Below are 22,245 nucleotides of genomic sequence, written 5' to 3'. Positions count from 1 at the left end.
AAGAGATTGAGGAACAGATGCAACGCTGGCTATGAAGAAAAATGTAGAAATAAAATTGAATACTGAAATTAATTTTTAAAATGAGACAATATAAAGAACAAATGGAAAAATGTAACAACATATAGAAATCAAAGTATAACTAAGTCCAATAAATAATTTTAACTATAAATATGAAGTCCAAGTATAAACAGAAATAAAAGACTTATAGGTAATGTTAAGAATAAAGGATTCTGTCCTGTGGCCTACTTAAAGGAAAGGAAATTGAAATATATAATTAAACTAGACAAAAATATCCATCAATTAAAATACTAAGATGCTTGGTCTAATTGATACTCACCAGGATATTAAAAACAGCAAATTGAGCTGGGCACACATAGACTCCAGGCCTCCAAAGCTCTCCTGTCCTCTTTGGTTTCATCCACACCTTCATTTAGACTCCTTCCTCCTCCCTGAATTTCGCTGTTCTAATATTTCTACCTATATATTTCATACTTGTGCACCTTAATTTTCGATAATCTATGTTCTTCTCTATCTTTAACTTGTCTGTAATCTTGCCTCTGAGAAAACTGTGGTATATTCATATTTATTATGAGTCATATCACTTAGCATGATGGATGATCATTTAAAGTTTCTTTTTCCTGTAAATGAACTCATTTTCTTCCTGTTTACAGCCAAATAAACACAACTCCACGTGGATAGATCACATTTTCCTTAGGCATTCACCTAAAGATGGGTGCATTTCTGGTTCCATAACTTGCTTATTGTGACTAGTGTTGTAGTAAGCATAGATATGAAAGTATGTCTTTGGTGTGCTGATTTTTATTCCTTTTAGAATGAGCCAAAGAGGACAACCTCACTGATTTCTGTTATGCATTGTCTCTAGCAGCATGGGAAGGACACTCAGTACTCACCTTCTCACCACATCAGTTGTCATTTGGTTTATCTGAAGAAAACTGTCTTGATGCTGGTGAGATGAACCCTCAATGTGGTTTTAATTTGGTTTTCTTTGATAGCTAAACATGTTGAACCTTTTCAATTTATTTATTGATTATTATATTTTCTTTTAAAAACTTCTGTTTGATTCATATTCTCATCTTTTGACTGGATAATTTGAAGATTTTGGCTATCGAAGCCTCATTGGATGGGATCCACTGTGATATGTTTTCAGATTCCAGAAGAACTGTGCTCACTTCAGTGAGCATCATCGCAGTTAGTTCTGATAGACGGTAGGGCTTCTCTTACAGCGTGGAACCAAGGCAAGAATGGAACAGGGCACAGAAAGGGGAATAATGAATTACTAGAAAAGTTTGGGAGAATAATAGACCATTATACACAATGTAATGCATTAAAATGGTATTCATCTATAATTTATCTCTAATAGATGCATACAGTATAGAGCCCCCAACTAATTTGAACATTTTTCAAGTCATTCTTGTAACATTTTCATAAAGAAAGGAGGGTACCATTGTCTTATTCACTTTGTACACCCTAGCTCGTTATAAAAAACAGAACAAAACAAAACTGAACGTTCATGTGTCAATTATTGCGATTTCCTGAGCTTTGTCATCTTCTCCAGGAAAACAGTACCCAACTTTAATGTCATTAATAGGGAAAAATATAGTAAGCCCTTATTTAAAATTGTTCTCTTTCATTTTTACAGATGTTTCTCTGTGTAGTATAAGATTCTTGAATTTAGTTGTTGACATTGTCCAATTAACAGGGTCATATTTAGCTAAGATTTGAAACACAAATGTAGCAGTTCTAATGTGCTTATTTAGTAGTAAATATTTGGTGTTGTATTTTGTGACTGGGATGAAATCTCTAGAGACTTGGTTATTAGAAGTCCAGCCTAGGGAATATTTTAGTAATAGATCTTGGGTGTGAGCACATAAGTGTGTGTGAATATACACAAAAGCATCATCTGGTTAACCTTTCCTTGAAAGGTATTAAATCCAGATGAAATAGAAAAATTGGGACACATTTTAACTGTTGTTAGAAATGCTATTCTAGTATGTTCTGCCTCATCGCTTTATTAGTAAGTTCTCAAAGCAACTGGAAATGAGTGGAAAGCTTGGCTTCTTTATTTTGGGTCAGTCACCTGTGTTCCTCTCCAGGAATGAATAAAATGCCAGGTATCTGGCCTCTGCTCCTTCAAAGCTGAGGGCAAGAGATAAGAACAAGAACACATCTTCTATCAACTTTTACAAAGTCCAGTTCCACATTCCCAAATGGTGCCCCAAAGTCTCCAATCTTCTCCTAAACCTGCAGTCATCTTGTATTCCAGAACTGGCAGAGTCTCAACTGGCAGACTACTCCTCCTGAGATGACCTCGGACAGGTATTGTTTCCCCTGGGCCAGATCATCCCCTCCAAGTGACAGTACCTTGTCTAGGGTATCTTCAAAGGTTGCAGCGATCTGCTAGGCCACAGTTTGACCAAAACTTGTTAAAGATACCTACTCTGCCCCAGGTCTCTCTCTGACCAAGCCCAAAGCTCATGCTGGTACCCCAAAGATCGTCTAAATATTTACTTTGTCTTTGTGTTTGCTTGCTCTGTTCAGTGCAGGCTTCTGCTATATTGAGATCCTAAGTGCCACCTCTGGCCCAGAACTCTGGATACACAGTGATGACTGGAATTGAGTAACTCATCTAAAATAATTACAATTTTATATTAAAAACCAATTTCTATAAGAACAAAAGGTTTAAAAATCTTGTGCAAGATGAGAATCACCATCAATTAGAAAGTAAAAGCTTTTTTAAAAATAATTTTAGTAACTAAATTGCCTCCAAGTTCTCAATGCAACTTGCACTTTCATCTTTGATTTAAAAAAAGCTGTTTTATTTAGTGGTGATCTATGTAATTTAATCTTAGTTTATTTACTAACACCATTATGAAATTCAAAATATATTATTTTTAAACTGATCACTAATATTGAGTAATTAGTTTCTGAGTTTTTTTTTAGGAAACATAAGGATGTTAATTATTCTATTGCACCAAAGAATTGGTAATATAGAGGACACTATAAAAAGATAAGCTGAAGTACTAAAAACATTCTCAATTCAGTATCTCCCATAAATGTATTTTTAACTTCATTACTATGTTTTAATAGGAAGGAAATATGCAGTAAAATTATCATTTATTTACCCATCAACATTTATTAAACAGTTATGACTGTGGAAAATCTAAATTCAACAGGTAAGAAATGTTCTAACCACCTGTCCTATCCTGAGAACAAGGAGGTTGGACCATCGGTAGTCAAGACTAATATTTAGAATGACATTTTAAAGTTAACTGATATGTTGGATTATAGGAAAGCTGAAGACTTTAGAAGAGAAGAAAGGGCTTGATAGAACTGTTAAAATCAACCTGGAGTTTCTAACTTCATTTCTACATTTATTCATTCTTAAAATTGCTAAGATGCCACTGACACCTCATTCCCCAAGGTGCTGGGGTGCCTTATTTTCAGCATCCTCTTAGGAGTTTGTTTTCTTCTCCCAGGTGCCTCCCCAGTGAGTCTCCCATCCTGAAAACCCCATTCAGAGTACTGCTCGCTTCATTTCTTTTCTTGCTCTTTCCCCATTTGGTAAATCTGGTCTCTGTAGGAAAAACAGCAGCCATTTCACTTTAAAAGGAAATCTATTTTAAGTAACAGCAGCTTGGGGAAAGTGTGCAGACTTTAATCCTTCCTCCTCTTTTCTTGAACAATGCTAGTTGGCATGCAGTCAGCAGGAAAGTGAACCTGGAGCTTTCAGAGAAACATTCTCAGCAGAAAGTCGTGGCCCATTATGACGGGAACAAAGGCAATTCCCTTGGAATCATTTTCCAGGAAAACATGTTACAGCACTGTGACTTTATTACAAAAGAAGGAATGACAAAAGAAGAAAAGTAGAGAGAGGAAAATGAAAAAAGGAATATAAAATAAAAAGAAAACAACACTCAGGAAATAATAAAATATTTTCTCTGATTCTCACAATTGATATGTAATTTTTGATAGCCTACTTTTGATCGCATTTGGTGGTTTGACGATGCCACTCAGTGTTTATTTTAACAAGCTATTGGTATTGCTGTGTTTCATTTGGATATATCCATCTATTTTAACACTTTAAGAGGAGAGAAATGCTTCTAGAGCATGAGGAACCTCCCTTCTCACTGGGTGTCATTTCCTTGAGGGTTAGCCATCAGTGGTGGTCAAGAAAACCCTCATTTCTGAGCAGCTCTTAAATGGTGCTTTCATTTAGTTAGTATTATCTGAAATAACTTTGTCACAGTTGTCAATCATAACTGGTTATCTTCTTGGTGTTTAGCTTCTTGTTTGTTGTGGTTTCTGGTTACATCTATTAAAAAGTTACATAGAAAAATTGTCTTCATATTTTGGTGTTGCTGTTGAGCATATATGTTTGTTGGCTTTCCTTATTGATTTCTAGATGTCTTAAGGTTTCCAAATTGATGCCAGATGTTGGTGGTGCACATCTTTAATTCTAGCACGTAGGAGGCAGGCAGATCTCTGTGAGTTCAAGGCCAGTCTAACAAGAGTTAGTTTCTAGACAGGCTCCAAAGCTACACAGAAACTCTTTCTCCCAATCAAAGACAAAAACAAACAAACAAAAAAAGTTTCCAAATTAATAACATCATCATTCTAGTTTGTCATTGGGATATTGTATGTCCCTTTCCTAATGCACTTTCTTAGCTTAGAGTTTTAGGAAATATTTTCTGTTTTTGAGTAAACAGTGTGCACATGTAGATGGGTGTTGTGTGTGTGTTTGTGTGTGTGTACCTTCAATTTGAATTACATTTACTTTCAAAGCATTAAGTAGACACTTACATTCCATTCTCTTGCAAAGCATCTGTGTAGGGAGAGCAAGGCACAATATAACTTGTCCATTCTAAACAGTAGTTTTATGTTGCTTGCACAAATTAAGTTTTCTACTGTCATTATATTTCTAAGGCTGGGACAGTTAGGAAGGGGATGTTACTAAAGATATTTAAGTACATATTTCTTGAGATTTTTATACAATTAGGATATATTACTGTGTACTGTGATCATAGAATGTATTTAATGTCTAGTTATTTAGTTCTTCCATTGTGTGAATATAGGATGCGATTCCCAGAAAAAAGCCCGAATGCATTGCAGTCGCACTTCTGGCTCTTTCTAAGATGGCAGTGCTGTGTTTCTATTATTATTAAATGCTTCACACAGAAAACAGTCCTGGTGTGTGTGTGTGTGTGTGTGTGCGCGCGCGTGTAGTTTCTTCGGCTTCTCTTATTTAGTGAAGGTAAAGAGGATGAATGATGAGAATGACACTATTCTCCATACCATTGATTCTGACGTAATCAGTTTCCTTCATAATGAACGTTCTTACCAATGAGTCACTATTTCTGTTCATCTTCTTTAGTCACAGAATACAATGACTATAGTTGGTTGCTTTGTTTTGTTTTGTATTTGCTTGTTTTTATCCTCTTTGGGAGCCAGCCTCCCAGTGCCTAAATAAATAACCGGAGACCTATTACTTACTTACGAATGCCTAGCCTTAGTTTGGTTTGTTTCTAACCAGCTTTTCTAACTTAAATTAACTTCTTCCTCTTTATGTCTTTTATCTGGACTTTTTACCTTTCTATAGTATATAAGTCTTTCTTTTTTTCTTACTCCATGGCTAGCTATGTGGCTGAGTAGTTGGTCCACGGTATCCTCCTCTCCTTCTTTTCTCTCCAGCCTAGATTTCTCCTATTTATTCTCTCTGCCTGATAGCCTTGCCTATCCCTTTCCTGCCTAGCTAATGGATGTTCAACTCTTTATTAGACTAATCATGTGTTTAAAACAGCAAAGTAACATATCTTTATAGAGTTAAACAAATGCAACATAAAAGGATGCAACATATCCTTGCATCATTAAACAAATGTTCCACAGCATAAACAAATGTAATACATCGTAAAATAATATTCCACAACAAGTAACTATATGGAGATTGTGCATGTAGAGCAAAGGATAGATAAAAAATTCCAGTCTAGGTGACTAGGCACATGGTAACACCCCAATACACCTAAGTGTGAGGCAATATTAGGCACATCTCATCTGTCTAGTATCTGTTTACCAGGCTGTTCATCCACATTTATTCTGGAAGGATTCATATAATTACTTAGCACTTACACAGAACAGACAAAGCAAACTAGCATCTATTTTATAACAATGATGTGTGTGTGTGTGTGTGTGTGTGTGTGTACACGTGTGTGAATATCAGAGGTAAACTATTCGGGAATCAGTTCTCTACTTCTACTGTGTTCCAGATATCCAATATGCAAATGATGTCACCAGGCCCAGCTGGAAATTGTGCCATCTTATTGGGCCCCAACATAAAAAGTTTTAATTACAAATACCCAACAAAAAGTCCAACTTTAATGAAAAACAAAACAAAACAAAAAAACCTATTCAAGAAAGATAGATGATGAAATATCTGGTTTTAAATGGTACCCTGTGACAGTAGTTGAACTTATTCTTTGACCGTTTCCCACGTGTATATAATCAATTCTGATGCAGTAGCTCGCACCTACTCTCATCTTACCTCTATGCCATCTCTTGCAATCACATCTTCTAGTATTGTGCTGTGGTTTGCTGGATTTAATCAGTGTTGTCGATGTCACCAAGAGCTGGCACTCAGCTGATGGAGCCTGCTGTGTACACAGCCTTAGATAAAGGCTGCTCCTCCCAAATCAGTCAGTAGCTATGGTTCAGCAGGGGGTTAGTGTCCTGATTGATGAATGACAGTTGAAAGGCCAGCTTACGTAGACCCATTGCAGGCAGTGAGGGCTGCTTAGGATCATAGCTGCTGCAATGGGGCCATATTCAGCAGAGGGCATCCCACATCCCTTCTAATCCTCTGGCTTTTTTGTTCTTTCTGCCCCTTCTTCTACAATCTTTTCAACTTCAATATTTTTATACTGTTGATAAATTTATTTTGACAAAGAAAGAAAAACAATAATTAAAGACATTTTAATCCAGATAATTCTTTATATTATTAATTTCCAACATTTGCAAATGTTTGTAATATTTTGGGTAATTGTAAAGACTTTAAGAAACAGCATGAGGCAGGTGGTGGTGGCACATGCCTTTAATCCCTGCACTTGGGAGGCAGAGGCAGGAGGATCTCTATGAGTTGAAGGCCAGCCTGGTCTACAACAGTTAGTTCCAGGACAGGCACCAAAGCTACAGAGAGAAACTCTGTCTTGAAAGCAAAACAAAACAAAACAAAATAAAGAAGAAACAGCATGATGTGTAATTAGCCGGTCAGCATATTTGGCACTTAAATATTAACTCGTGTAATTATTCCAATGGACTGGTCCTCCCTCCCTTCATAGACAGTGACAGAGGGAAATAGCTTAAGCAACTGGACTAGCCCTAGACAAGAGCTTTATCTGTTTGCCCTAATATTTATGAAATAAATACTTCAAAACACGTAACTCAGGGAAGAGCATGCTTCTCAGTCTTTGATGGAAAGCCAACACTTGTCCCTCATGGCTGATGGTAGACTTTTTTCTTCTGGCTCTTTAGCTTTTGTCGAATCTGATCTAATCCCTGAGGCACGTACTTTGTTCTGTCGTAACTTAGTCTCAAAAGATTATGAATTCAAGGGTTCTAATCATTTACTCTTCCTTCTTCTCCATAACATTCATATTTATCTCTTTTATTCTGCACAGATGTAATCATTTATTCTCTATTGACAAAATTAGCAGGTATGTTGAATTATCAGGTTTATATAACATTTGACATAGCTAGTGTCTTACATCCCATGACTCACTTGAGATTTTTCACATTCTAACATATGTCTTCCTTCAAAATCAGAGCCAGATAATCACAGATGCTCCCGTGTTTGACCTCCTGCTAGTTTATTCTATAACATTGATTTCTCCACTATGAGTAGTCGGAATGCTATGTAAGAGTGATTGTATTCTTCTTTTCCAACTCTTTTTGGATTTCATTTCTGGATTAAATGATGTGGTTAGACACTTTCATTTAACTTTGGCATCTAAATTTTACAGTTTTAAAACTAAATTTAATAACTAAATTTCTACAGTTATGAAAATTGTGCAGGGCACATTGATTCAGAGCATTTTAAGATTCAGAAAATATTCTTGCAAATTTTTAAAATCGTCAGTTTTCTTTGGCTTCAAATGAAGCTGAGAGGCAATTTCTACAGCGTTTGATGAAGGCATGCTAGATGTGTTCAGAGCAGGTGTGCAATGTTAAAAGTATGTGTGGTGATGCAGTGTGACAAAGACCAAGATGAAGGAGACCCTTAGCATCATGAAAGGAAGTGTAGGACAAGGGACATGTAGGCTGTCACAGAGGAGGGACTCCAGAATTTTTGCCAATAAGTTACTCAGGTAAACTGTAGATAAATACATTTTCTTCTAGGCTTCTAGAAAACATTTTGACTATTGAAAATCAAACCCAGGACCTATCAAGATGGCTCAATATCTGCTGTGTAAGCTTGAGCATCCCAGCCAGATTTCCAGCACCTGCATACAGAGGTGAGCTCTGTCTTCACCTGTAACCCAGCAAAGGGGAGGCAGAGACAGGACAAGCTCTCTGCCCCAATCAGAGTCTCTATTTCATAAAATATGCCAAAAATTCACTTGACAAGATACCTTCTGGCTTACACACACAAGCACACACAAAAATACACACGTGTATCTATGAACATGTACACACATATCACCAGCAGCAACAGCAGCCATTTCCCTCATAAAAAGTTTTCCAAGTACGTGCAAAGGTATGGAAGAGATATTCTTATTGTTTCTCTGTCACTGAACATGTATTTTTGGTATTTTGTAGTGTCAGAAATGATTTTTATGCTATTATCTTGGGTCAGTAACAAGAACAAAATGTAGAACTGTATTCTCCTTTCTCTGTAACCCACTTCAAACTGTAATCTGCAACCCGGTATGCACACAATGGTACTCTGTCCTATTACTGACTCAGGGTAGGTACCCGGAGCAATAATGTTAATCAGTACATTTCCAACATGGTTAAAAAGACAGAAGATTAGAATTCATGTTGTTCCGGTAACCATGGAGTCAGACTATGATTACTGCAGTACTCTCCTGGTAAACATTCAATTTCAGTCTGCCTTAGCAAAGTTTGTAGCATAAGGTAAGCCATGCAGTTGTTCTCAGAAGGAATGCCGTGCTCAGGAGCAGACCCAAGCCTGGATGACTAGAACCAGAGGCCCTGGCTTACTCTTACAAGTCAGGCTTTGATAGTAAGTTTTCTGGCATGCTCATCTGAGATAAGAAAATTAATGTCAGGTAAATGATAAAGTCAACACGGAACATTGAAATATGGGGCTGGAGAGAAGGCCCAGCTGTGAAGACAATCGACTACTCTGGAATAGGAACAGAATTTGGTTCCTACTGCCCACCGCAGATGGCTCACAACAACCTAAAACTCCAGCTGCAGGGTATCTGAAATGTCTGGTCTGTATAGACACATGTATGTACTCACACACAAAGACACATACATACATGCATACATACACATAATATCAATGAAATAAATCTTCAAAAAGAAATACTGTGTGAGTTTGAGGCCATTCTGGTCTACAGAGTTAGTTCCAGGACAGCTAGGGCTGTTACACAGAGAACACCTGTTTTAAAAAAGAAAGAAAGACTGAATTCTGACAAATATTGTGTTACTGTTACTATTTTTTAATGAATTTCTCATCACTACTGTTGCTTATATAGACTAGTTATAAATTCAGACTTTGCCTTACGCTAGTAAATGGTGAACAGATTACTTGTAAATGCAAAAGAGTTGTTAAAGGAAGAAACCAAGTCATATGTATCTCTAGTCTTGTTTTCCTGGTGAAAGCCAACAGGCAAAGAACTCAAGAGGGGGAAAGTGGAAATTCAAATAAATCTTTGTAATTGTTATCAACAATTTCTTCTGTCATTTACGAATTATAATTTTAAGATAAAATTCTACTTTATGGCTCATCTTAGTGCTTATGTTTCCTTGAGGTTCACAGTTACTCTCAGTTAATGCTATTTTTTTCCTATTATATTTTTGTATTTTTTTTCTATGATGTATTTTTTGTGTTTTCCTATTATTAAAATACATGAATATCAGCAATCTTTGTAAATGAGGACTGGATCTTTAAGACTGAAAGGATTAACTTTTTTTTTTTCAATGTAGCTTTTGCTGGCCTGGAACTGCTGGGATTGAAGGTACACATCACCATAGTTACTCAGTCTGAAATAACGTATTGAAATCTCCCTGTTAAGTTGTGCGAAGTGATGCATAGCTGAAATCTCAGAACGGGGGGGAGAGAGCAGGAAATGCACAACTTTCAGCTTGCGTGGGCTACATAGTGTGATCACTTCTTCCTTTTTTGCTTGTTTGTTTGTTCTTTTGCTTTTTTTTATTTATTTGCTGGTTTTTGTTTATTTGTGATAGGGTTTCTCTGTAGCTTTGAAGCCTGTCCTGGAACTCACTCTGTAGACCAGGTTGGCCTCAAACTCATAGAGATCCACCTGCCTTTGACTCCCATTCCCCAGTGCTGGAATTAAAGGGGTGTGCCACCACCTCTTGGCTAGTGTAACCATTTCTTCAACAAACACACAAATGATAAGTAAATAAGAAATAATGAATAAATATTTACCATAACTGATGTCAGATAGCAGCTAGTGACTCTACCTAAGGGGGAGAGAGAGAGAGAGAGAGAGAGAGAGAGAGAGAGAGAGAGAGAGAGAGAGAGAGAGAGAAAAGAAGAAGAAGAAGAAGAAGAAGAAGAAGGAGAAGGAGAAGGAGAAGGAGAAGGAGAAGGAGAAGGAGAAGGAGGAGAAGGAGGAGAAGGAGGAGAAGGAGGAGAAGGAGGAGAAGGAGGAGAAGGAGGAGAAGGAGGAGAAGGAGGAGAAGGAGGAGAAGGAGGAGAAGGAGGAGAAGGAGGAGAAGGAGAAGGAGAAAGAGGAAAAAGGAGGAAAAGTGTCCCTCATTTTATGGTATCATCCACCATTTCATATTTAGTGGGGTCACACATTAATTTTAATCTTCATATTAACTTTGTGATGTAAATATTACTCCATTTTATGTCCTAACTCAACTGCACAACACAGATTCTGATGCAGTTCTTTTCCCCTACTTACACAATAGATACTACATAAAGTGCTTACATTTTTATTATATGTCTCTAAGAAACACAGACTAAGAACACTAAACAGAAAACAAAAGAAGACAGAAGAGAAACATTTCCTCTGAAACATGCCGTGTTGATAATACCGCCAACACTCGGGGGAAAAGTCAATATCCAAACTGAAACAAAGCCACGTGTTGTGAAGCAGTTTAGTAACAGGACTTTGGAGGAAAGCATGTGAGCTCACTTCATAGTAAAACAGGTCCTGCAAGGCCAGGTAACTCAGGAAGCCGAATGGTAATTATTCACAGAAGAAAGCCGGCAGTGTACTGTTACAATACTACTGTAGCAAGTCAGAAGGTCACAAGGCTTGCAAGGTAGCTGACACAACCCGAAACTGCTGGGCCCCTGTACAAAGAAAGAATAAAATGGGAGAGAAGGAAGCTGGTTTTTCTAACATGTCTTTGCAAGGTAAGCGCCAACAGCCTTTGAAATGTTCTCAGTCAGAAACTTCAGCAGTGTTCTTAGCTCTGTGTGTGCGTGTGCCCGCGCGTCTGTGCTTCCGTGCATGTTGCCACCGCTGAGTTTTGAGGTATTTCCAGGCTGGGGGAGAGCGGTGAGGACTGTGACTAACGTGGAAGATGGATATTGTCGCTGCCGCGCTCACTCCTTTAACAATAGTAGAAAGTAGATAATGCCTGGGAATCCATCTGAACCCGGAGACTTGGTGCTCTGGGCTGCAGTGGGTTTTCAGGGGCGCTCTCCCCAGCACTGGAAGAATAGTTATTTTTGTGTGCACACGTGGATGTCTTGTTTGTAATCAGGCACTGTCATCGCTATCACTTAGGTTTACAAGTTAAGTGTCCTTGTAATCAATGTAACTCCACTTTTTAAAAGAAGGGAAGCAGTCTCAGAGGGCCAGCTTATCAGCGGGAGGAGTGGCTTATTTTACAGGTCTTACTTCATCAGATACCTTTGCCCTTTGAAGGGTTTGCTTTATTGACTTTGGCTAGAGTAGGCAGCCAGGCTTAATTTGTTGGGAACACGGGGTGGCTCACACATTTCCTTATTTGTATGTATGTACTGTGTGTGTGAAGCTCTTTTCTCAGAAAATAAATCAGTAAATATTTTCTTAGTATGTTTTGCAATGTTTTATTATTCTACTCTGGAAAATTACTTACTAGCTTTATATAATAAAATTTTCATCAGAAAGTATTTTTTAAATGTATTTGATAATTGCTTTTGGTTTAGGTTATTTCTGTGAAATTATAAAATAAAAAACTTTGTCACCAAAAAAATTGTAAAATATTGAACTGTTTATTCAAATGAACTCATCAAAATGGCAAGGGTGGTGGCCAGTCTTTAATCCCAGCACTCAGGAGACAGAGGCAGGTGGATCTCTGTTAATTCCGGGCCAGCCTGGGCTACAGAGAGTTCTAGGACAAGGAGAGCCAGGGCTACACAGAAAAACCTTGCCTCAGAAAATAGGATAAATGTACATCTGTGAAATACAGCATAGTTGTGAACAAAAACCAGATGCTTTAGAACAGCTTGGTAGCCAAAGTGGACCATCCAATCACAGATGAAGCCTTTGCCTACTTCATCTTCACAATAGTTGCTTTAGAATTGCAAAATCTTAGTTTTTAAATCTTTGTATTTTTTCTAAAATACCTTTTGGAAAACTGTGGAAATGCTATTATTAAAAAATACTCTTAATTATAATTAATAAAAAATTATGTGATGAATCTAGTAAAATTAAAAGGCTCATTTGCCAGAATGTCTCATTTAGAATATTATGAGAATAATTTATTTGCATTAATTTTATTGACCAAGAGGTAAAATAGATATATACCGTATATGTGAGATCATATATATATATATACCCATATATCACATTTATATGTACATACCTTAACTTTAAGTAGTAGTATTCCTTGGAAAAGTATGAAAGAGGCACCTAGACTGTAAGAACATTTCATAAATTGATTCCCTGAAGAAAATGTATATGACTGCTGCCGTATGCTAGTCCCTTGTAGGTTTGCTGGTGCAGTTCACAGTTGAACATAAATGTGAGAGGACACAAACCTCTCCCATACCGTGACCATCTCCGTATGTGGGGAGAGCATCAATATGTTTGCATCCTAGCATGGGAATGTTGGCTGTTTGTTGCTGTTCCATTTTTCTCATGTTCTCATACTGTAATTCTGACAGTCTACTTTCCCCTTCTCCTGTTATCCATATACAGCCTGCTTAGATGTCACCTTGGCAGGTCTACCAAGTTAAGACCTGTAGTTTTAGAGTGTTGGAATGCTGTCGTTTCAGTCTGTGTCACATGAAAATAAACAGAAACTATTGAGAGATTTGGGGAAACAAAGGAACATCGGCGGTTTTACACAATTTCTGGATTATTTATAATATAAAGAAAATTAATGTCGGGACCATGTCTATTTTTATTTATGCGTATAAAGATAAGGTGTTTTGATAATTTTGCTTACCACCTAGAGAATCAATACAACCCAGAGTCTTCATTTATATAATATACTAACATTGCTGTGTTATCAATGCCCTACCCAGTACTAGATCTGAAAATAGATTTCAAAAATGATCAAAATGAATGAAATAAGGTATTTTCAAAGATTAATTTTGTCTTTTACTTAACAGCATATATTTTAAAGACTGTTTTGAGCTGGTCAAGGTGACTCACATTTGTAACCCTAGCCCTAGGGAGATAAGGTAGGAGGTGTGCCAAGAGTTTACACTAGCCTGTACTACAAAGTACTTACCGAGATAACCTAAGTTGTGGTGTGACACCCAGTGTCGAAAGAAAGAGGAGAAAAGAAAGAAAAATTAAAACTCTGAAGTTACTTGAAGATGGGTGTTTTTTTTTAATTTGAAACACTATGTTTAGATATTGTTCTTCATACATGAAATACTTAGCAGAAGGACAAGTATTTGTCTTTGAGGATCTTATTTATTATTACTGGAGCTCTTACATGTGCCATTCAACAATGATTTTCTAAAGATGTTTATGTAGACAATTGATATGCCGGACCATCTCTAGACAGAAATGGGGGGTATTATGGTATAAATATATGGCCAAAATGTGTTGGTCATAATGTATCTGCGACAGAAGGTAGCCCCTGTTGGGAGGTGTCTGTGCTATGAGCGTTCTGCTGTCTTGCGTAGGTTCATACAGCTGGAGGCAAGGCTGACGTGAACAGTTGCTGTTCTGTTGCCCTTCTACATTCTGCCCTGAGAAAGTGGAGCATGAACTTCCATGCCAGATGCTGACAGATCATGGAATTCCTATTCTTAACTGTGAAAGTAAAGTGGTGATGATTACAAATTCCCAGTTTATTTTATTATATTAGGATAGCACAAACTAGTCTGTGTCAATAGCCATAGATATAGCAGAGTCTTCATTTTGATGGTATTATGTGTGTATGTGTATATATATATATATAAAATAATGCTGCTGTATATATAACTTTATATATATCCACAAAGTGATATATCTATAAAATAGTATGTATATAGTACATATATGTATATATACATATATACCACATGTACAAAACATACACACACATATACATATAACACATGCAAAATCACATATACACACACACATGACACAGTCAAGCACCTGGTTGTACATGTTCTTGTTACTGAAGCCCAGGCACTGCTGATCTCTCATAGTTCAAACAGCATGGAAAACTGGACTTTCGTATATCAACATCATGGGAAACTGGGCTTTAATAGTTAAGTTAATCTAATTCTATCTATAGTTTAATATAAATGAATTTTTATTGTCCTTCTAAATACAAAAAGCAATTCCTTTGAGTCTCCATGTCAGAGTGACCAGACAGAGAATTTAAGATACGAATTTTACAGTAGAAGTTCATCATATTTCCAGGTTCAAGTGTGACTTGTGTAGGTTAAGACAGAGTACCAACTATGAATAGCATACAGAAATGGGTCATAAAGAATAGGCATGTGCTCTTTACACCTTGTCACTGGCTGAGGAAAGGAAGAACCAATTTCTAGCATATAGCACATAACTCAGTAGGTCGGCTCATTGCTCTACAACGCAGGTGGAAGCCATTTTTCAGGTGGCTGGATAACCTGCAGTTCCCTTCCCAAGTCCCCGAAAGCTGCTATAGTCCAGGATTCCCTGTTATCTTTTCTTCCATGAGTGACTTAGATTATCTGCCGCTCCACATATTTTGTTACCAAGAAAGCATCAGGAAAAGCTGTGAAGAAGACAAAGCATGTGTGATCACCAAGTTTCTGGGCCTCACTTGATCATGCCTTCCTCAACCCCTGTGAAGTTCTTTCTTGCCTAAGCTGTCTCTCAGGCTCTATCCTTAGGTAGACATTTCCAAGTCTCCTTTTAAAGGGCTCAGCATGTTAATTCACCACAGAGATGACTGAATAAAACATATTGCCTAGTTTTGAGCACTCACAAGGTCTTCAAGATATATCAAGAGCAATATCTGTGCTCTTCTAAATGTATTGATTACACCAGTTCCTTGCTCCGCAGGAGTGTGGGTTCTTTGGGAGCTTGGGGTACCAGTTCTTCTCCCTGCCTCAGTTCCTTCTTGTTCTGTAGTTCTAGGAAGCAATTATTTACAGTCTACAAAAGCACAGGGCCCAGCACGGAAGAAAGGACAAGCCAAAACACTGTTCTGAGTCAGGCGGAATTGGCTGGGACCTGTGGAAGACAGCACAGCTCTGGCTAGTAGACAGCACAAAGAGCCTTTGCCAGCACACTAGAGGAGACCTGGCTTGCAGGGGAAAGGCAAAACTGCTGTGGAACTCTAACACTGCTAGGCCAGGGAGAACTGGGAAGATGAGGAGTCCCGTGTATGTGCTGTGTGGAGTAGGAGACAGAGATCCCATGAAACTGAGAAAAATTGTCCTTATTTTCTCAGAAACTTTGTCAGAATTTCAGTCTCCACTGTAGCCACCCAGAGCCTATAATTTTATTGAATAATTCGGGGCATTATTTTTTAGAGCTGTTTATTTTCCAAATCCATAATGAAAGCCAATCTTTGGGGTATTTTCAATGGTGACACTTTGTAGGCTTTGTGTTTATGACCTGGAAAATAATGTCTTGGACTCAGGCTATGGTGGGACTGGATCCCCCAGTCTTGGCTTTCTTCGAGACTGCAGGGCATTTATGGAGAGACACTTTTAAGACCTTGAGTTAAACATCCCTTTCCTTCAGGAGTCAACTGAAAGCCACAGAAGGATTCTCATGGCATGCTTTAAGAAACAAAGCTGTTTCTTTCTGGCTAGTAAAAGAAAAACACGAAGTCTAGGAAGAAAGATAGGTGCCTTGGTGTCTGTGGCTGGGAGGTGCACCCTCAGGGTAATAGGACTGCATTCTCTGACCCGCTGAACTGGTTTGGTGTGCATACTTACTGTGTGTGGTGGGAACTATCTCTGCATTCACCATTGCAAACCATGCTTGTGAGTGCCTAGAAAGATTTCTAAAGCCACAAAGAAGACTTTCCAGTTGGTTGTTGCAAAATTTTAACAACGGTTTACATTAAGACAGGTGCAGAGAACTCTCCTTTAACCTACATGGAAGGGCTCCTCCTGCTCTTAAGAATAGATGAAGGTAGGGAGACGATGCCTATCTTTGTAGATAACTAATAGTTAGACTTGAACATTGAAAAGCAGAGATATAGGAGTTGGGATGTTTTACTGATTTAGCAGAGTTCTTTGGAGTTGAAACTTTCTGCAGCTTCCTAGACGTTCTCCTAACTTGAGAACAGAACCAAACACGTTTAGAGAACGTGAAAGGACTGAAAATGCCAAGCGTAAAAATCCACAAGTATCCGAGTTAAATAAGCATGCTCCCAGGCAGGAACGTGTGAGAAACTGGCGTCAGGGTATTCTGAGCAACAAGGCCTAGAATTCTGGGGAAGGGAAATCAGATTAGGGGATGACATTTGAAGTATAATACAAGAAATAATGAAATCAGTGCTCCTGAGCTGGGAAGCTGTCTTCGCATTCCTTGGTCTTTTTAAGTGGAAATAGAATCTGAACCTTATTTGAAATAGATTGACAAGCAATATGTTAAATGGAACATGAGGTAAAATGGGTTAATAATATGGTACTTAGTTAAAACCTGGTGCTGAGGGAAAAGCCATTTTTTTCAAATGCTTTACAATGCAGTGTTTCTGGACTTTTAGCTTCTACGAAAGACAGAGTATCCCTTTGACTGAAATGATGCTTTGTGGCATTAAAACAGTTTTAAAAGGAAATATTTTCTTTCCATTAAAGTCACTACAAGAAGAAAATGTTCTATATACAGATACTACACCATGATCATTTAACTATTATTGTCAATAATAATGCAATTAAAGTTTTCGTGTGTTCAAAAGGGTTTCTCTGTCTTTGAATCGCTTCCCTTCCTTTCAGGAGTGGAACAAAGAATGCAGTATTAATCTGATGATTATACGTGTATAAGCACCATATAATTATTACATTCTGTTCTAGTCTTTGGATTTTGGAAAGAGTTTAAACACATTTAAATAATTGAGTAGGGGAGCCAACTTTCATTTTTTTTCACAGTTAATTTTGGAAGGATTATTAACTAAACATGTTGTTGGCTTATTATTAGAAAGTATTACACCTGGTTTACAAGTGAAGGGAAAATGGGCAACTGACAAGTTTGCAAAGGAAATGTCATTAGGATGAAAACATAACCGGGCGTTGGGCTGCACTTGAACCCCTGAGCTTCTAATCTCTCTTCAGGAAAAGAATGTGTAAACAGTTTTATTTGACAGGGCTATTTGGTTGCTCTGCTGATAGATATGTTTAATCATCCCCACAGCTAAATGCTTTAGAAGTTGCTTTCATAAAAGCTTTAGTAATTTATATGGAAAACCAGGGCAGCCCTCCCCTCTGATGCGCTGATCTGCAGAGTTCAGGCTCTATTACATCCCTGTACAAATGAGTGCAATTTAAAGAACATGCATAAAATCTTATCTGCTAAAACACTGCAGAAGAAAAATGTAATCAAAAGTAAATGTACCGCAATAGGCATACAGATGTGAGTGTCCACTTTAAAATAGCACAGTCAGCTTTGCTGCGTGATTTGGAATCTGAGAAATGATTAAGCTCTTGAAGTTTATCTATGTGATTTCTTTGTTTTATCAAAATAATTTAAAAAAGACTTCCTTTGAAATAAAGAGCATGAGACACTGAAAAGTCCGAAGAGCCACTCTATTTAATTTTCCTCTTGTTTATGGATCAACAATGCAATCACAGACAAGTCTCTTCTTCCACTAAGTACTGATGAATCTTGAAAAATCCTTCACATCCACATTTCTTGGGGCCTCTGCAGTGAAGGACTGCGCTTAGCCTTAGAGGTGAAATCTGCCTCCTCTCTTGATGATTCTAGGTATTTCATACCACAGACAGTTATCTAAGAAACTGTAGATCAATATAATGTTTTGATATTGAAATAACGGTTTTAATTGGCTCTGGAATCTTTATGGAAAGAAAAATGTTTTTTTTTTTTTGGTTTTTTTTTTTTTTTTTTTTTTTTTTTTTTGGTTTTTCGAGACAGGGTTTCTCTGTGGTTTTGGAGCCTGTCCTGGAACTAGCTCTGTACACCAGGCTGGTCTCGAACTGTATCTCTATATGTTTCCTTCTCTCTTTTCCACTTATTGCAAACAAAGAAGATGTAAAATAGCACCAACTTATTTTGTCACAGACTACAAGAAAACATATCTATGAACTGGGGAGGTAGACGATAGGAGAGTCGATACTTGCTGTTACCACAACAGGAGTTAAATCTATATATGAAATGCATGTTAGAACATTTCAAACAACTACTCTGTAACTCACAAGTTTCCAATCAAGTTCCCAGGCAACAACATAAAATTGATTTAAAGATACATTGCATTGAGATGCTATGGAATGCACAAATGATTCCAGAGAGCCACAGTTTCTTGGCCAGACAGTAAATGGCAGGCTATAGCCCTAACTAGAAGAGGAGCATTTGTTAGACGACACCGAGTATTTTTCTTCAAATAGCTATACAGAAACAGGAAAGTACCATGTAATCCATATCAGAATGATGTGTTCCAAGCCACAGTGAATGTTATTCACATATATTTATTTTAAAAAATTCAGATAATTTTCAAATACATTCTAAACATGGAAATAAGAAGAAAGCATAACAAGTCAAAATGAAATGGCAAATACAGACTTGGTCTTGGGGTGTGACTCAGAATTTGCCCATTTACCTCTTATGAGTAAAAACACATTTGATTTTAAGCAGTCAAGAACAATATAAGCATTTGAATAACTTAACTCTTCACATTTCTCGGAATTTGAGACTATAAAAAGCAATCTATTAATATTAAAAGCATACTAGCGCTTGAGTGGTGCTTTCTGCTGGAGTTCTGGGTTGGATTGAAAGTCGTCTGCAGACGTGTTGGAGAGGGTGGGTGAAGAGCACCAACGCAGAAGAGAACTTCGGTGTTGACTTGCAGTCCATTGACCTATGACCTGCAGATATAGTGAGGTGACGTTGCTTCCTCAAAATATTTATTGTCCATATGAAAAATTTTATTCTGGTATAAAAGAAGAAAAATTGATAGGAATAACACTGTATTCACTCCCCAAGGATTATATTTTCACTCTGTTCAGTTGTCTATTTTACCTATGCAAATATCTTTGGGAAAACATCTTTTTACAGATAAAAAAATTTTACTTTGCATACACAAAAACAAAAATCTTGTTTGTATATGTAAAATTCACTAGCTAATAAATTGCATTTAACCAAGTACTGTGATGAGATTTAGTGACCATCTGTAGTAATACTGAGATATAGGTCACAGAATATTGTAGTTTAAAAAAATGTTCTTTATATGAAATATGCTTTGGCATAAGAGTATAATCTCATAAAAAGTTGAAAGAAGTAGTTCGTATGCCCCTTAGGACAGAAATTAAATGTACAAAGCTTATGTGAGCCTCACAACTGTCTTAGCCTTCTCTCATCTTCAAAAAAAAACAAAAAGCCAGCAAGCTGCCTAATTCCACGCTGAGACCTGTATGTACTGGTTGTGCCGTCAGAACCTTCTACTTTTCTTATTGCCATTCGGTTCCCAGGTGGTGCCTCTGGGATACAATGACAAGGTGCCCGACCTAAAGCTGCCAGGCTCTGTCCCACTGCGTGATATTGTTTCTCTTAATGTTTCACCATGAGACATTTTCTTTTCATGGAAGTTTGTTCACTGTATATTTTTCTACATTAAATTTTTATCCTGTGGTGAAGGACCATATCTGACATGTTTATTGTAGTCTTCTTTTGCCTGGAACCATCTCCAACACTCTGTTTTTTAACAAAGAACACATCCAATATGCTTAGAGAAAAGCAAACATAAAATCCATAGTGTTAGTCCTACGATTTACATTTATTCAAACATGAAAATTAGTTGAGCATAAAGTAGCAGCACTTATCGTGATCAATAAAAATGTAAGTCTTAATTAAAATGCCACTGAGAAATAAACACTGTCTTAAAATGAAAGAGCCTGTTTCAGAAGACGAGTATGTGGCACAGTGTGTTTGATTCCAGGGAATTTGCAGTACTCATTTGTAATTCAAGGTTGGATAACCTGTTCCTCCCCTCTACTGTAGTTTTCCTCTACGGTGGTACTGGGTGGGGTTACCAGCATAAGCGGTCACTATAAGTGGGGAAAACAAGATAAATGAATGACCCTGAGAGGAAAAATTGGCTCATAGACAAACTAACTGATAGAGAATCAAATGTCTTTAAATGCGCAAACAGGAGGCTGAGTTGTTGATGTTGCCAGTTGCCATACAACTAATAGAAGATGTACAAGAGTTGTCCAGGGTAGATATGGGTATCTGGGCAAATGTCATATGTTTACCTTTGAATACAGCACATTTCAGGCAACTGTGAGGCACTGAAGCACTAGTCCATCTTTTGTTATGATCTATTGTACATGATTGGATAGCCATGAGGAAACTGACCCTGACTTTTGACAAATCATTAGTTTTATGGAAAATGTATTTATGTAATTATTTATTTTGTGTATATCAGCCACATGTTCCTTATTAGGAGATCCTGAAGATGAGGATCAATTTGCAGTACTTAGCACATGACTGTATTTCTTTGTCATCATGACCAGTCTCACCATCATTATTTTAATTTTAAAATTTGTCTTCAGCATCTCTTCGTAATGAAGAGCTGAACCCATGTCACAACCATTGGGACGTCAATGAAACTGTGCTTGAAAGAAGGCTGAAATCAGATGAGATTTTTGCTTGTATTGAATGCAGAAAGAGGAAAATAGTGTAAACGCGAATGTTTCTGTTTTTGACAAAGAACGTAGTAATTTTAACTGATTCAGAGATGGAGGATGAGAATGCAATTTAGAAAAGAGAAACATAAGGTGGCCACTTCAAATAAGAGCGTTTCATTGACGGGGTCTATCCTGGTGCAAATGGTAGGATTTCAGCTGTGATGATGGGGCGAGAACGAGGTTTAAAGTGTTGAACGTTTTGAAGGCAGAGGTTACATTATTGGCAGGAGTGACTCACACTGTATGATTTCAGGATAAGAAGATGGTAGGCGGTAAGCGTTTGAGAGGAAGTGACAGGATTTAAGATGTGGTCAGAGGTGAGAGAAAAGATTCGTGTGTCAGATTTCTCATGGAAATGCATAGTAGGGGTTTGTATATGAACAGATGAAAATATAAAATGGCAGAAGATTTGATTTGGTGGGAGATGAGTGGTTCAAATCTACAGTTACTGCAGGGCATGAGACAGACTATAATCTGAAACTCAGCAGAACTGCTGCAGGAGACTCATCTGCAGAGGCGAACTTTAAGGCACTTGGAAGTCACATAATACATCCCTGGGAACTAGCTACAGTCAGAGAATGGGAACAAAGTAGACAGTTTTAGCAACAGGAGTTTTAGGAGGCTGCTGGTATGTTATGGGAAAACTGAATTTCAAGGACAACCAGAACCAAAGGGGGTACGCTTTGAAAACCTCCACTCTTACTGGAATGTGCTTTTCTTTCTTTCAGAATGCCGCTTTCTCCTGACCCTCATGCGTAAATATCTTTAAT

The 22,245-nt window shown here is 37.5% G+C and overlaps 1 protein-coding gene across 2 annotated transcripts in view; it reads left to right on the top strand.

The window, feature by feature from the left end:
- Naaladl2 (N-acetylated alpha-linked acidic dipeptidase like 2) overlaps positions 1-22,245 on the top strand; it is a 1,054,557-nt gene that overhangs the window by 322,911 nt on the left and 709,401 nt on the right. The window contains exon 1 of one of the 2 annotated variants that reach the window (XM_075950778.1): positions 11,485-11,593. The exons of the other annotated variant lie outside the window; for it this stretch is intronic. Coding sequence (XP_075806893.1) covers positions 11,551-11,593 — 43 coding nt within the window. The 5' untranslated portion in view covers positions 11,485-11,550. Of the gene's footprint in view, positions 1-11,484; positions 11,594-22,245 lie in introns of those variants that run through there. 2 annotated transcript variants of the gene reach the window in all.

This window comes from Microtus pennsylvanicus, chromosome 16 (genome assembly GCF_037038515.1).
Source record: "Microtus pennsylvanicus isolate mMicPen1 chromosome 16, mMicPen1.hap1, whole genome shotgun sequence".
In the NCBI taxonomy this organism is placed as follows: domain Eukaryota; kingdom Metazoa; phylum Chordata; class Mammalia; order Rodentia; family Cricetidae; genus Microtus; species Microtus pennsylvanicus.
The sequence above is the reverse complement of the archived record's forward strand: the minus strand, read 5'-3'. Positions and strand labels throughout refer to the sequence as shown.